Source organism: Dinoponera quadriceps, unplaced genomic scaffold (assembly GCF_001313825.1).
Source record: "Dinoponera quadriceps isolate SergipeBrazil2010 unplaced genomic scaffold, ASM131382v1 scaffold4009, whole genome shotgun sequence".
Lineage (NCBI taxonomy): Eukaryota > Metazoa > Arthropoda > Insecta > Hymenoptera > Formicidae > Dinoponera > Dinoponera quadriceps.
Genome location: NW_014557992.1, coordinates 17,286 through 33,559, shown reverse-complemented (window position 1 = coordinate 33,559; position 16,274 = coordinate 17,286). Strand labels below are relative to the sequence as shown.

The following is a 16,274-nucleotide window of genomic DNA, read 5'->3' as shown; positions in this document are numbered from 1 at the left end:
TATTCATATTAGTTCGAAAATCTTCGCTATGGGCCGCCACCGTATCTACTGAAAAATTGAGGTCAATACAATTTGCCGGCCGATTAGATGTATTTTTATTTTCAAATTTTACAATTCTCTCTCAACGGGGTAAGTTATAAAATCTTTTTACTTTCAAGTTTTATTATTAAACAATTAATCTAAAGACATCGACTCAGATGCACTTTTACTCTATAATAGAAAACAGGCAAAATTTAACGGACTGTAACTTCAGCAAAAATTATGATAAATTTCAAACTATAAAATGCTATTTGAATCGTTTCGTTATTATTAGTTTTATAGAAGTTACCACTTGTGGAACTTCGCTTATTTTTCTTAATATCGAAGAAATGATGCATCTTTCAATATTTTATACACATATACATATTTTTTTAATTCATCTCTATTATAACTAAATCTTTAATAACATTTAGGATTTTTATGTAGGTTTGAATGCACGTGATCAACCATGCAATAAACACCATTGACCGTGAGCATCGGTGGTTCAGTGGTAGAATGCTCGCCTGCCACGCGGGCGGCCCGGGTTCGATTCCCGGCCGATGCAAGATTTCCTTTTTGTTTCTCTTCAATTATTATTTTTAACTATTCAGATAATTTTTTTAAACATTCACGGGCAGAGGATTGCATATTTATTTTATAATTCGCAAACAATTATCTCTTAAAAGAAACTACGAACAGTTGCGTTGGCGCATCATAAATACGTCATAAGTACGCAAATAATATGAAGAAACTTTTTTAGATAAATTTCTTTTTGTATTCTTTTATTATATTTTTTGTTGAGTGAAATGAATAAATGTATATAATAAATGTATATATTAACCCTTTGCACTCGAGGGCTCCGGAACGGAGCCATTTTAAATTTGTCTTCAAATTCGAGGGCTCCGCTATGGAGACAATGCAAATAATTTTCAGTTCATAACATAAGGACAAAGACAAATCGTAAAAACTATTGTGTATAGGATATTCCGCTCTTGCTATTTGCATCTGAGTTTGAAGACAAATTTTAAATGGCTCCGCTCCGGAGCCCTCGAGTGAAAAGTGTTAAGTAATATTTTAAGTTTGCGTTAGCTAGTTTATTGAAAATTGTTCACGTTACAAATCTCAGAGCAAAAAAGGCAAAAGGGATAACGCACTAAAAATAAAAAAAAACTTGCATCGGCCGGGAATCGAACCCGGGCCGCCCGCGTGGCAGGCGAGCATTCTACCACTGAACCACCGATGCTCATGGGAAACCTTGACTTCCAGTAACTTAATTCCTCGAACGTTTAAATTGAAAAATTCAAATTTTACGAAACAATCGACAAAGTTATGTCGTCCAAAGATGGACGACAAGTCACCGGCTATTATCTCAGAAGATCCGCATGGAAATTGTGGACAGATTGGCGGTCTTCCCAACAACCAGCTCGCAATTAAGCGTAAAATGCCGCTTGACCTGCGCACGCAGGGGTCGTGATCTTCTCGAGAAGAAGGTCGACGGTCTCTCGATTCGTTTTCGCGCGATTCTGTCGCGGTTGCTCGAAACGAAGCCGCGGCTCGGCGAAGTCATGAGAGACGCAGCCTTCTCGCTGGCCGAAGTCAATTTCGTGACAGGTGGTATAAACGAGCTGGTGCTGCAGACGGTCGACACGGCTAGCACGAGAATCCAATCCCGACAGGAAATCATTGGTGGAGTTCGATTGCGGATTTATGAGCCCCTTCGTGCCGGCTCCGATCCCTTCGAGCTCGCCGGTCTGGCCAGAGGAGGTCAACAGGTGATTAACAAGGAGACGTCGTATCGCTGAAGGCAATCGACGAACTTGCACGTCCAACTCGCAATATCTCGGTTCTTTTTAACGTTACAACAAACTTGAAACAGCTCAAAAATAAGCTATTCGATCGATTAACTATTTCATACATGTCAACAGGTGGCTAAACTGAAAAAAAATTACGGCAAAGCGATCGAGCTGCTTGTGGAGTTGGCGTCGCTGCAGCATAATTTTCTAATCCTCGACCGGGTGATTAAGACAACTAAACGTCGTGTGAACGCTCTTCGGCATATCATCATACCCCGATTGGAACGGACCCTCGTGTACGTGGCTACCGAACTCGACGAGTACGAGAGAGAGGAATTCTATCGGCTTAAGAAGGTGCGAGAACAGAAAATGAAGCGAGAGGGACGTAACCCCGTATCCCTTCATCGCACGGCACAAGATGCGAATTCGATCTTCGGTGACGCAGACGAGGATCTCCTTTTTTAACAACACTGCGGAGGAGCGTATGATTGCACGTGTCGGAACGACGTGACGAAGCTTCGAGTAAGTATAAGCTTTCACATTTAATCGATCGCGCGAATTCTTTGCCGAGAGAGAGAGAGAGAGAGGCCAGCATCGTGGCGACGCTATTGTTTACACAAGCCCGCGCTAATAAATTTTTCTGCCCGAGCGAAGAACGAGAGAAAGGAGGATACCCTATAATAAATGCCAGGGCGCGCCAGACAAGCGAGAAGGAATCGCAAGGAAGCAGTGAGAGAGAGAAAGAGAGCGAGATGGGGAACGAGAATGAGAGAAGGGCCCGAGCTGTGGGCCCAATTATACCAAGAAAATACAGCCCATAAAGCCGGCCTTAACTGCTGCCAAACATCGGGATATGATAATGAGAAAGTGCTGCTGCTGCTGCTCGCCTCCCCTCCCCCCCTTCCTTCTAATTTCACCGTTGTGAATCTCGCGTATGTGAAGGAGAACTGGCGAAAAAACTCGTCTTTCATCACGAGAATGTCAAATGTCAGCGCTTGTTAGATATCCCACGCGTCTAATATGTATTTAGTTACGCTGAGTCAGCATCGTCTCGCCGGTCTGCGGTTTATTTTGAGGAATAACAATCTCCGCGCCGTTTGCAATGCGCACGTCCGTTCGCCATAGCTCTCCGGGCTCTCGCAAATTAATTATAGATATGCTATTTAAAAACTGATCCGACGAGCGTGACGAGTGCAAGAGTTTGGAGCCGATCGAGCTGATCGGCTCGATCGCCGCACAAGGGGCGCACACACCATGCGTACCGTATATACGCACACGTGCGCGCCCGTGAAGGAGCACAGATGGAAATCCTGAAGGGGAGGGAGAAGCTAGAACGCTCCACGAAGAAGCGAAGAAGAAGAGGGGGGATAAACAGACGTCGTGCTGGGGCGCGATCAGGCGTTCCGAGTTTAGTCGTACGGAAACCTTGGGTGTCGGAGGAGGTTGCGCGTTCAGCTTGACCCGTTAATTTCCGCCCGCGATGCTTTCGTACGATGTGATCGGCACGGCACATGCGACCGCTCGCCGCGACTGGACGATACTGCGGCGAGCACGTGACGTTACCGTGTGAAGTCGCGAGTGATTATGCGGTCGTCTTTGTGATCGTATCTCCGCGCTGCTCTCCGCACGGCGGAGAGACCCCGTAGCTCCCGCGCTCACTTCGAACGCGAGCGCGGCTGTCACGTGCCAGCCGGTGGATATATTGCGGTCAATTACGTTATTTCAATCACTGGTGCGTGCATGCGTGCGTACGTGCGTGCGTGCATGCCTGCGCGTGCGTGCGTTCGCGCGAATCCCCCGCAAACAGCATCTCTCGTTCGCGCGGACTCGTTCTCGCGAAAAAACGTCGGCCGTTTTCGCGAGGTTCTCCGTAGAAACCGAAGTTGAACGTTGGAAAAGGGGAAACGAAGACACGGTACGAAGGAAACTGTGTTCTCAAGAGGAACGAATGTCTGGGAGAGGGAAGAAGGGGAATTGTTCCGAGGAAGAAGTTTTCTGCGAGGATAACGAAATACGGATTGATCGGAACAAAGTTTAACGTTCATCGTGAGAGTTATTTGCCGAGTTCACGACTCCAAAACAATCGCCGTTGTATCGAGTGCAATTCGTGTTGTGTAAACTCGGGAGTGTTATCGCGTCGATCTGTCTCTCGGTCGTTGTATCTTGATTAAGTTAAAACCAAGCGGCCGCACCGGTCACGAAGAAGTCAGTTAAATTAATCTCGTTTAATGCACAAACGAGTTAATGAAAACGCTCGTTGAGCCGAGATCGGATTTGACGGCTCGTTAAATGAAGCCGCGACGGGACCGTAATTAAGAGAAGGAAGAAGTTCCGCTTTAATGAAGGACAGAGTTAGATCTTCATTAATTTAAGAGGCACGTCTTCACACGACTCGTAATCGAATTCTGACTTTTCACTTAACGCTGAGCTTTCTTTCACGTTTCCTTATTTTCGTATATATTATAAATTATCCTTCGTCTGATTTTCCCCTCACAATTGAAGTCAATTTAATTCGGTAAAATTTGAAATCATCTTTTCACGCGCGTATATATTTGTATCTTTTTTTTCCTATGTTTATGCCCTCTTATTTTTTTTCAGTTTCGAATTGAACTTCCGCACATAATGCACGATCGATATTTCGATGATACATCGACCGATCGATTGGACCTGCCGGAATATACAGTACAAATTACGGAGATAGAGTGATAGAAACGATTTTGTCAAAGTTTTTCATGCGGGAAATATGTATTGGATTTTGTTGTTGATGTTGGTGCGTACGATATGGTGCGCTCACGGCGCCTGCGAGCCAATCCGGATCGAAATGTGCCGCGGTCTCGGCTATAACGTCACCGCCATGCCAAATCTGGTTGGCCACGAGATTCAAGGCGATGCTGACTTTACCTTGCAGACGTTCAGTCCGCTCATTCAGTACGGATGCAGGTAAACAATACTTTTTTTTTCATGTATGTTGCACGTCGTAGTTATAACGCTCTCTTTTTATTTCATCAAAAAATGTATGAATACAACGTTTTTACCTGTACGAAAATGACTGTCAGAGTAATATTGTTTGAATTATTTTTTCATGGCGGGCTTTTTTTATCAATTCGCGGAAATAAAGTTTGGCGTGAACTTCAGTTTGCGTTTCGATCTGACGTGTTTGCTCTTGACGGAGATGAGAAATGAGAGTACGTTGTTTTGCAACTTGCTGTCATAATAATCACGTGTTTGGTCTTTAGTTCGTCGTGTTTTCATTGAATTAATAGACCATATTTATAAATTGTCGGGAATTAGACCGTGATGTGTGTTTCGGTTGTTACGTTCTGTGATATTTTGAGGTTAACCGGCTACAATTTTCTAACTTCACTGCGAAAAAAATAGAATTAAAATTATATATTTAAAATTTCTCTTCTTCATGATACCAAACGTAATATACTAACACAATACGCATAAGTGATAAATACTTTGAATGACTGCAAATTATTGTATAGATGTGTAATATAATTTTAAATTGTAGATGTGTATATAATTTATAGAATAAGAAACAATATTGCTTGAATAGTTTTTATCAATAAAAGATTTAGTTAAAAGCAAATCTGATATGATATTTCTGTATTTTGGCTTGTTCTTCTGTTGTGATCATACGCAAAACAACTTTACTATACTATTGGTCATCTAGTTTTTAGTTCCTTAATTGCTACTTACTGTATGAAAACTAATAATGTTTCTAACTTATTACAGTGCACAACTACATCTATTCCTATGCTCAGTATATGCACCAATGTGCACTGACAAGGTTACTTCACCCATTGGACCTTGCAGAGGCCTATGCGAGCAAGTGAGAGCCCGGTGCTTTCCGGTTCTTCAAGGATTTGGTTTTCCTTGGCCAGCTGCATTGAACTGTTCCAAATTTCCACCAGAAAACAATCACCATCATATGTGCATGGAAGGACCTGGCGAACCTGGACCAGTTAATCCTATCCAGGTATATAGTTTATAATAGTTTAACTAATTAAATGATGTTTATAAAGTAATCAATATGATTGATCTGTGGACTATACAAAAATATAGTTACTCTATTATTACACTTCTATTTATGACAAGGTTTACTAAAAAAAATTATTAAATTTCCATAAAGCTGTAAACTTTAACTCAGAGCTAGTAAATTATTTAATTAGTTTCGAAATAACGTAAAATAGAAAACACAAACCACTTCTATTGTTGGATTTGTGAAAGTACTTTAAGAATATTTGAAGAGACTTCATTGAAATATCACATTTTTCCTTCAAAATCGAATTTGCTATTTTCAGGCGATAGGCGCCAGTAACGGACCTTGGGGTTGTTCCTGGTACGCCAAGTCCGGGTTATACATCTTCCTGAATCGTTCTGGAAGATGTGCTGCTGCTTGCGACGCTGATATCCTATGGTCCAAAAAAGACAAGAAACTCACAGAGGCTTGGATGACTATATTCACCGCAGCATGCCTCGCCTCCGTCGCGGTCGCTATCCTGACTCTTCTGAAGCCGCGCAAACAACCGGTATTAACCACTACCGCAGGTGAGAATCTCTTTGCGAGGCAGGAACATCCTCACAAATGAAATAACAAGAAAGCTCGTACGCTACTCTCTACTTTGATCACGGATCTTTGTTTTTTAAGATTCTCAGGACCCCCGAGTATTGCCACTCGATCGGTTCCTGGAGCAATTCTCCAAAGTTATCAGATCCAAGTTCCCCAGAACTTGGATCACCTTAATTAACAAAAATAACCGTTTGCTCGCAGAACGTGCAATAATCTTCTTGACAGTCTGTCATGCGGTGGTCGCGATCGGTTATGTGATTCGTCTGGCGGCTGGCCGTCTGAACGTCGCCTGTACGTCTGCGATCCCGCTGCATCCGCAGGATCAAGTAACCTTGTCTCAACAACAGCAGCAGCAACAATACCTCACGCAAGATGGCCTAGCTAATCCTTACTGCGCTGTCGTGTTTTTGCTACTGTATTACTTCGGAAACGCTGCGATTGTCTGGTGAGTTTTTACTACACAACCCTTTGATGTGACAAAAGATCACCGATTCTGAATCTATCGTTCGGATTACTCGAAAGTCTTTTAGCTTATCGTACGTGTATAAACGACGCAAGATACTTCGCTGCCTCACCGTTAACGAACGGCTGCGGGAAATTTCAAGGGATCTTCCTGTTACTTTATTGTTTGACTTTAATTACATATAGGATGCGAGAACCGAAGGATACTCGCATGATGTTCGAAGTTGTCAGTTGTTGCAGAGCGCCTTGTTGCGCTTGCCTCGCGAAACTGCATCGTCGGAGGTAGGGATAACAATCTGGCAACAGTGTTGACTCCCCTCGTGCCGCTAACGAGCCTCTGACTCCCATCTCGTCCCATCCCATCCCATCCCGTTTATGCTGAGAAGCTCATCTTAACGCGTCTAACGGGTGGCATGAGCAAAAAATTGCCCGTCCGCGTGCTCGATGATACTACCGCATGATGTAAAATTGCTTTATGGCCTGTCGGATTTATGCCAACGAAGTAATCCCGGAATGTACTTTATGAGAAAATATCCTCTCTTAACGCGATAGGAGCGCGTATCTCTAGATCGCAAATTACAGGAATTTACGGGAGAGAAATATTACGGATTCAAGTGTTCATATTGCAAAAAAGAAAGCAGAGAGTTGTTCCTCGGGATTCTTATGTCTTCATTGAACCCTTGGCCTCTCAAGCTCGATCCGAGAACCTCAAAGCCTTTCAGCGTCTAGATTTTTTGGTATCTTTGGTATTTTCAAGCCCTCACCTTCACGAGCCGTAAAACCATCGAATCTTTCTCAGCCTTCAGATCTCTACATCCACAGACCTTTTGATCCCCGATTGAACGAGGGTCACCCGGTATATAAGGTGGGTCGAGAGGAACCTTGTTGCCAGATATGCATGGAGTCAATGGCATTCCATCTTAGAGAAAGCAAGCTGCTTCGTGAAGGAGGGAGAAAGGGCGAGAAAAGCAGAACGAGAGAGAGAGAGAGAGAGGCAAGGAGAAGGGAGACGAACACGGCGCTTCGGACCAAGTAAAGAACAAGATGATTCACAATGCATGGGCGCAATTTGCGGTTGCGATTTTGCAAATGAGTTTCGCGAATTCGACGGTCTCGCGCCGTAGATCTCTCCCTTCGGATGTGCGAATAATTTCAACATAAATTCCACCGTATAAGAGGACCCATGAGAACTCGAAATTTGTTTTCGCGATTTCCTTCGTCTCTCATCGTTTCTCTCGATCTCGGGTCCGCGTTTATCCCCGTTTCGAGGAATCCGCATGCATTTCTCAGTCCGCGTCTCTCGCGTCCAGAAGGACGAGAGAATTCGATACGCCGTCTTTTCGGTTGAGGCCAATCGCGAAGATCCGACCCTGGACTTCGGGTCCCAGGGTACTTTTGCGCGCCGCGGTGTAGCGAACTGTGTAGCGTATGGCCATAATTTACATCGAAAGAGCCGATAAACATCGCGCCCTGCGGACACGAAGTCATGCACCATGGACCCATAGGGCCCTCCCAGCCCTCGCCGTGCATTGTCCTGTCTCGCTTTTTACCACTCTCCTCCTCCTCTCTAGACTCCTTCTAACGTATGGAAGGTTTACACGAAAAAGATCCGACTATAAAGTCGAGATATCTGCGCAGATAAAAGAAATCGCAGCTCTTCGAGCTCCTGGACATCTTTCGTGGACCCAGCTCTGTCTGAAGTCGCGTCGATTGTCTGTGCAAATTAGCAACTGGCGAACTCTGCTCGCTCCCTCTGTTTATATCCACTTTTCCCTGGACTCGAATACACCATCAAAAGTACGAATAACAAACGCGCGTTCGCGCAGGAATTTGGAATTAAATGCAAACTGCTGTATTTACAGAGAGATCCGAGGTATCGATAGACTGAAAAATCCGCAGGCCCGGAGAGGGTTAATGCGCCGAAATTTGTAATGCAAAGCACGGCTCGCGGCCCTCGTTAGATCCTCCCGTGTGTCCGGAGAAACGAATCGATAATCGGCGATGCTACGCCATTGACAGAGAGGATCGTATACGGGGCCCCATGGTGGTAGGTAGTCCGGCAGTTTCGCGTTTCCGTTTCTCTCTTTTTCTCTCCTTCTTTCGCTCCACCCTCCCGCCCTCCCCCTTCCGAAGAGTTTGACGGCCGTCTCAGGAACGAGGGAAAAAGGATAAGTTGAAAAAAGGGGCTCGAGGAAAGAGCTGATCCATCATCTCTCTCGCGGTGCCCGGCCGGGGCCTTAAGCTTAAGGACCCGGATCCGAGAATTTCTCGATAATTTATCCGAGATAAGAGCAGCTCCACCGTCGATTGCGCGCGCCAACGGAGAACAGGGCCCCGTCAGGGCCGTCGGGGCCTCGATAACAAGCCGCCGGCATTATCCAAAGCATCCTGCTCCCCGTCTGTTCTGCCGAGGAAGACGGAAGATCGTCCGGCTCGTCACTCACGTACCAAGCACAGCCGGCGTGTCCATATATTGTAGTAAGAAGAGCAATCGCGCGTGAATCTGGGGACTCATGTGATCTCTTTCTTTCGCAGATACGTCTCGAGAAGCACGTGGTACGCGCGGCCGAAGGGCCTCTTAACGACTAGTCAGACTTGTTTGCGTTCCGTGTGTCGTGCGTTCGCGCGATAATACTGGAGAACGGCGAGTTCGGTATCACCGACGAGAGAGGCCCCCGGCGTTTTTTCGCGCTTCCTCACGCGAACGGTCCTGCCGATCACACGGGGGAGATCGCGTTCGGTGCATAAGTAACTTGGACCACGCGAGAGTGCGGTTGCATCCGTCTCGTCAGATTTTCCGAATTCGTCACGAAAGGCTGGCGGAAAGGGGGAGACGGGACGAAGCGAGCGAGTGGAGAAACGCGAGGAGGAGGCAACGTCGTGTATAGGGGGCCCGCGGGGTATATAATCAACGAGATGAGATGAGAGGGGCACTAGCTACCTCTTGTTTGTTTTGTTAGTTAGCGAGTCGTTATGTAGTCTCTCTCTCTCTCTTTCTTTTCTCATTCCCTCTTCCTCCCCCCCACGTCGGAGTTGCACGGAAACTGCGAGTGCTCCGGCCACCGACCACCCAACTGTATCGGCGGTTACGGGAGGAGGGAGAGAAATCTCGTGCCATCACGAGACTAATCGGTCTTATTACGCATACTTCGACGAGATTAAGCTCCTCACGATCGCATTTAAATTGTGCCCCGATCGATTTTGCTAAACGGGAAAATGTCGAGCAACTTCACTCTCCCCTTCCTTGCGTATATGCGTCTATCCTCCCTTTCCTTTTTTTTCCCCTTTTGCAACCGTGCAATCCTCGTCAAACCTCCCAACTTTCCTTCGATCCGGTGTGCTCGATTCGCGAAGAAATCGGCGGAATCTCACGAGGTGTTAACGCGTCTCTTTAGAGTTTTTCTCTCCTGCCCTTTCTTTTTTCTCATCGGCGTTCCACGGGCGCAAAAAGCCAATCGTGCATCGTGCGTCACGCGTGTGCACCGCGTCACTCCATTCATCACACCGCACGACCGGAATTTGTCGGGCAAGTTTTTGCTTTTCCGAGGGGACAGCGCGAGAAGGGGGCAGAGGAATTAGCGAACCAGCCGAATCTCGCTCGATTGCGTTAATCCCCTTCCACCTCTACGTTCCATAATTTCAAGCTTCTTTGTTGTTCATTCCAACAAGGAATCCTTTAATAGAGACATCGAGCTCAACACTCCCAAAGTATCTTCCGTATGTTTTTTTTTTCTTTTGCAAAAGAGGGAGAGAGAAAACAACGGTATCTTCCAAGGCGGTATTTAGAAATGTGTTTGTGAAAAAAGCGAATAATCGTTACTTGCTTTTTTATCACGTTCTCAGAAGCGTCACGGCGAACGTGTGAGAGTTACATGTCGGTGGAGCCGTAGATCGTGTAAATCCGCGCCAAGAGACACAGCTACCGTTGTCCACTCGGTAAATACTAGCGGCGGCAAACATTCGAAGAGAGGTTGGCTACCTCATAAGACTGGTTTTCAGAAGTCCGCAGTGAGGTCTGAAGTCAAGTCAATCCGCATATCACAAACAATATTTTTACATTACTGTAACGATAATACGAACTGTTGAAAATTACTATTAAAAATAATATTAAAGTTGCATGAGTTATACAGACTATCCCGGATCAACACGAACGAACTGCGTGTAGACGTGGAACAGGTTAAACTGAGCGGAAAAAATTTGAAATTATTAATAATTGAAAATAGTCGTGTATACCGGCTTTTTTAATTAATAACTTAAAAATGTGCGTGTTATTTCCAAAATAGTAAGGGACTTTTTTGTTCAGAGTGGCTTAATCTACAAGCATATGACAACTGTTGTATCTAGCGACAGGTTCGAAGTTCAACATATTGATGTCTGTCGTTAAGTACAACTATCATATACTTAGATTAGGCCATTCTGAACAAAAAAAATCTTTTACTATTTCACAAATAACGTGCAAATTTGTTATACATGACCATTTTCAATAATTAACAATTCAAAATTTTGCGTGTTGTTCGCAAAATGGTAGAGGACTTTCCTGCTCAGTTTAATCCATTCTATGCCTTCCCTAAGTTTATTCACGTTGATCTGGAACACTATGTATATAATTATATTTGCCTTTGTCTCTCTTTTTACATTTAATCATATAAATTTATTCGTATTATATTAATTGTTTGTTCATGTCGACTTCCAGGTGCCATTTGTCTTATTTTACCTCACGATGGGCGCGTAAATATAAATTCACGGTAAAAATCATTTCGAGAGAGCGACGAATCGGAATTGGTCGACACGCTGAGAACCGTTTCATCTCGAAACCTGGACGAACAATGGTCCAAGAGTGTGTGCGTATATATATATGTATGTGTGCGTGTTTTGCCGTGTGTGCATTTGTGCGTTGGTCGTGTGAGAGACAGAACGCATCTTCGCGCCAGCATGCGTCGTTGCACGCGCACGTGCAACTGCACATTGCAATAGCTCCCTGCTGACTATAATCCTTCCCCCCCGGCCGGCCGGCCGGCAACCAGTCTGTCGAGAAAGCGAGTTGCAGTGAAAAGCCGACTAATTAATCACGCGAGTCTTCGACAAGATCGAAAAGCAGCGAACAGGTCAAACGAGGCGCAAACACTCTCGGCAGCCTCGTCGTGTCACTCCGTCTCACTCTCATGCACGTACGTACCGCGTGTAGTCACTTTCGTCCCTTTCTACGCGTCTCCTGCCTTCTTTTATTCTGCTGTAAGGGTCTCGCAGGGCCGTACAACCGACTCGAACAGTTTATCGTTAGAGGCACGGTCGAGAGAAAGAATTGGAACCGACACCACCGGGCTGTGTCGGGCTTGTTTACCTCTCTTTGTATATTTCAGCAATAATTGTATCTCCCTTGAAATCCGCCCTGAAGTCGTTTATACTTTCGCTTCCAGGACTATAGAGTAATCGAACGAATCGCTGCTACGAAACACCTAAGAGTTCCTCCGTGTTATTCGATACGATTTGCGATCGCAGGTGGGTCGTGATATGCGCGTGGTGGTGCATAATGGCCAGAAAATGGACGAGGACGGCCGGCAACTGCAAGGAGGATGGTTTCGGACCGCAACAGGGATTCTCAACTATCGCCGCGGTCGCGGCTTGGGGTCTGCCAGCCGCGCATACTATCGCCGTTCTGGTCACAAGGGATGTCGACGCTGACGAGTTGACCGGTAGGTTGTCCCGCGTCAGATCCTCCGACCCCGTAGGGACGGAAAGAGGATCCTGTCAAATCATGGATCACCTACGTTCTTTCTTACCCTTTTTTCCCTCCTTCCACATCGCGTCTGCGTTCCCGATGCCCTTCGACCTCGCTCACGGATATTAATTCTTCGCCCGGCGCGGATTCTTGGATTTTTCAGTTCGCTTGAGACCCAGCATTTGCCCGAACCAATCTCGTGCGCGCGCGCGATCTTAGAACTCGCGTTGGTCAGCCTCTAAAAAGAGTGCCCGGAGGGCTTTACGACCACGCCTCGTTATACCGTTTGTTTTATGAGGTTGCTCCATTGGCGTAGTTGGATCCGCGGAACTTGCTCGATTCGCGATGGGTTTCCTCTTCGTCTCTCTCTCTCTCTCTCTTTCTCTCCTTTCCTCTTTCTAGTCTCGGCGGTAATTGTTTTCCTTTTTCATCCGCACTCGCCCATTTATCTATTCGTCTATCTACGTGTATCTACGTGTCTCTGTTCTTCTTGTTTCCTCCCCTCCAATCTATCTTAATTCGAGCGGTCCAGCTGAGGCTACTTTATGCTAATACCCGCCGCTCTCTCGTGTTTATGTTCCCGATAAATTATGCTCGGGAGGCAACCGACCGAGATTAGCATCTTTGAATTAAACGACCGGGCTCGCGGCAACGCCGGTATAACCTTCGGTTACTTTTACGACCACTATACTTATTCCCGAATTGAATAAATACGAGAGACGTGAGCAAATACAGCACGGCACATTGTAACGTTAATTATCATTTTCTTTTTTTTTTTCAGGAAATTTCTGGGCTTATTAAACTCGTCTCTCACGATTGTTAGAATTACACACAATTGCTCTCCGTGCCAGTAAGCTCGGAATCTATCGCATGTTTATGCACGCACGCACGCACGTGCGCGATGCTCATCACCGCGCGGNGGGCAGTGAGGGGGGGGGGGGAGAAAATAAAATTGGGTCGATTAGGTCGATTCGTAGATCGCGAGAGGAATGTCAGCGATGCCTACCATCGACGGCGCGGCGAATCTACCGCATTCTTTCTCTCTCTCTCTCTCTCTCTTTCTCGTCTCGGCTAAAAATTCTCACGGCGTATCCGAGGAGCAAGAACGAAATGCTTTCGCGTGCGCTCTCCGATATACTATAGCGCGCTGTATTGTCCGCATGCTCCAAATCATATCTCGAATTGTGCCGTAAATTGTCTTTACGAGATACAGTTATTCGGACGTTTGAACGCCGTTCTCGCGGCGACAACTCGCGCGCGATATCCGTAAACGTCCGAGGGTCGACTCGCCGTGCAGAATTTGCATATTCTCGTATATGCAATCGAGTCAATTTGCTGGCGGCATTTCGAGAAGTTACGAAGCCATCTGCGCGCGCGTGTAGTAAAGGAACAAACCCGGTTAGTCGAGGTGCTCTCTCTCTCTCTCTCTCTCTAACAGGAGAGGCGACATTCAATGCAAATATCTTCAAACTTGCCCCGCAACTTGTCACTGTCCGCCGATAGGGCCAACAGCCGACCGCAGCTTTAAGGCTCTGATCTCCGCACAAGAGGGTTTTTAGTCGGATTCCCTTCAAGCCAGATCCTTCGGATTTTGCATCCCGCGTGTCTCGTGCGTGATTTTTTCAAGGGGGGACAGAGCTCGCGCGAATAATCTCCCGAACGTGACATCGCACCTTTCTTGATTTCTCTCATTAATCATTACTCAATCCATCATTGCGAACACGCGTTCGTATCTCGAGACTTTCTCCCTGCTGAGATATCTCTTTTTTTTCTGTTGCAGCTAGTTGCTTCGTCGGCCAGCAGAACACGCATTCTCTGCTCGTGCTAGTGCTGGCGCCTCAGTTCGTCTACTTGTCGTTCGGCACGACGTTCTTGTTGGTCGGCCTAGCGTCGTTGATGCTGCCGCGACGTCCGGCAGTAACGCCCACCACGACACCGACGTCGTCCTCGTCCTCTTCGTCGTCGGCGACGGCGGCTCTGACCGCGTTAGCGGCGTCTCACGCGAACCCGCTGATGCGTACGCGCGAGATATCCGGTAAATCGTCCCCGGCGGAGATGCAACGCCGGCAGAAGCAGCTGTTGACGCGCGTCGGTATATTCGGCTGGCTCTACGCCGCCTTGATGATCTGCCTGGCCAGCACGAGCTTTTACGAGTGGTGGGGAAGGGAGACGTGGCTGCGAGCGCCGGAACCGTCGACGACGCCGCGCGTGCCCTCCCGACCTCTGCTGCAGGTTTTCGTGCTGCGACTAGTGGTGACCCTTAGCGCCGGCATCATGACCGCCGCGTGGATCTGGTGGCCTGAGGCGGCGAGCATATGCCGCAGGATATCGCACTGTAAGCAACCGCCGCGGAAGTGCCATCCGGTGCCGGTCGTGCATTGTTACAGCGCTGGGGCCGCCGCCAGTCCCGTGCCTCATCAGATTCACCATCTGAATCATCTGACGCCGCCGCAGCAGCATCCCCTGCTGCATCAGCACCCGATCACGAATCCGCAGATGCCGCACAGGAACTATAAGAAGCATCGAAAGCACCGAATTCATCATTCCGGCAGCGAGACGCAAGTCTGAGCGAACGTTGCGCGCGTACAAACGTGACGATATGCACCGACTCCTCGCCGTTCGAATGCCTTCAATGTTATCGCGTTATTACGCTCTACGATATGGCCTGACAAACGATACGTGACGTCGTATGTATCCTTTGCCTCGCGCCGACCTCTCACATGTGTGTGTGTGTGTGTATGTGTGTGTGCATATGTGTGGGAGAGTAAAGTCATCCAAGTATAATCTAAGTTATTTAGCATTCTTATCATATCGTCCGTTCGATAATTCTTCTTCTCAAATGCATTTCTCTTCACTCTCTGTCGCAGCTAATATAACACCATAAATTTAACAGAACTTCCTCTTTCGTGCAAGACAAGTGTCGAATTCACGGCACATCCTCGCTACTGTGTCGTATTACTAAGTAGCGAATGAAATTAATATCTCATCTGTATTTTTGTAGGAAAGAGAGAGAGAGAGAGAGAGAGAGAGAGAGAGAGAGAGAGAGAGATTTACGGAAGTGATTTTATAATGCCACAATGATGCCGAATTCGACGCCGTTGAATTTACCCATTGAAACGTTCGTGGAAACGAGAGAGAGAGAACAGCGGATGCTAAATTTAAACGTCGAAGAATGATGGAGCGGTACGATTGGGGGGAAGAGCGTATTCATTTCGGTCTGTGCCCTCCTATTCGTGCCTCAGCGTTGTTATGTAAACGCACGTGCCTACATAGACCGTAGAACAGTTATCGCACTGCAGTTCTGCGAATATAACATCCGGCGGTGCGATCTTTGTTCAACTTTGTCCACTGCCAGGAAATAATTCCTACTCCGTATACCGTGCCAATTTTATTCTCTATTGTATTAACGTACTCTCTTTTCGCCTTACCCTCGCAAAGGATTTCCGCGTGGGATATTTTAGGAAGCCAGTCACATGCGAACCAACATTGCCTCTCTTGACATATCTCGTTGCTTTATTTTTTTTTTATTATGGATTAGCCAAATAATCTCCGTTTGTTACATATAGTGGCGATTAATCTGATTCTAATTTTATTTGAATGTGTATACGAACAAAAGTGAGAAAAAATGCAAAATTTAATGTGATAACAAAAATGTGAAATTAAATTATTTGGCCGCTATAATATACAATATATATATATATATATA

At 46.3% G+C, this 16,274-nt stretch overlaps 2 protein-coding genes and 2 non-coding genes across 4 annotated transcripts; 3 read left to right on the top strand and 1 right to left on the bottom strand.

Annotated features, from left to right (window-relative positions):
* The first annotated feature begins 111 nt into the window (after positions 1-111).
* On the top strand, positions 112-4,498 carry LOC106749595 (V-type proton ATPase subunit D-like). The gene is made up of 5 exons (XM_014629240.1): positions 112-129; positions 466-508; positions 1,285-1,790; positions 1,944-2,333; positions 4,410-4,498. Exons 3-4 carry the CDS (start codon positions 1,401-1,403, stop codon positions 2,274-2,276), a joined length of 723 nt encoding a protein of 240 aa, XP_014484726.1. The 5' UTR covers positions 112-129; positions 466-508; positions 1,285-1,400; the 3' UTR covers positions 2,277-2,333; positions 4,410-4,498.
* On the top strand, positions 513-583 carry Trnag-gcc. Its single transcript has one exon. It is a non-coding gene; the product is annotated as a tRNA-Gly (tRNA).
* Trnag-gcc lies at positions 1,191-1,261 on the bottom strand. The gene has a single exon. It is a non-coding gene; the product is annotated as a tRNA-Gly (tRNA).
* A 38-nt stretch (positions 4,499-4,536) lies between the features above and the next one.
* On the top strand, positions 4,537-16,219 carry LOC106749594 (frizzled-4). Its single transcript, XM_014629239.1, has 6 exons — positions 4,537-4,751; positions 5,550-5,793; positions 6,119-6,365; positions 6,589-6,832; positions 12,349-12,542; positions 14,349-16,219. Exons 1-6 carry the CDS (start codon positions 4,555-4,557, stop codon positions 15,134-15,136), a joined length of 1,914 nt encoding a protein of 637 aa, XP_014484725.1. The 5' UTR covers positions 4,537-4,554; the 3' UTR covers positions 15,137-16,219.
* Positions 16,220-16,274: the final 55 nt, after the last annotated feature.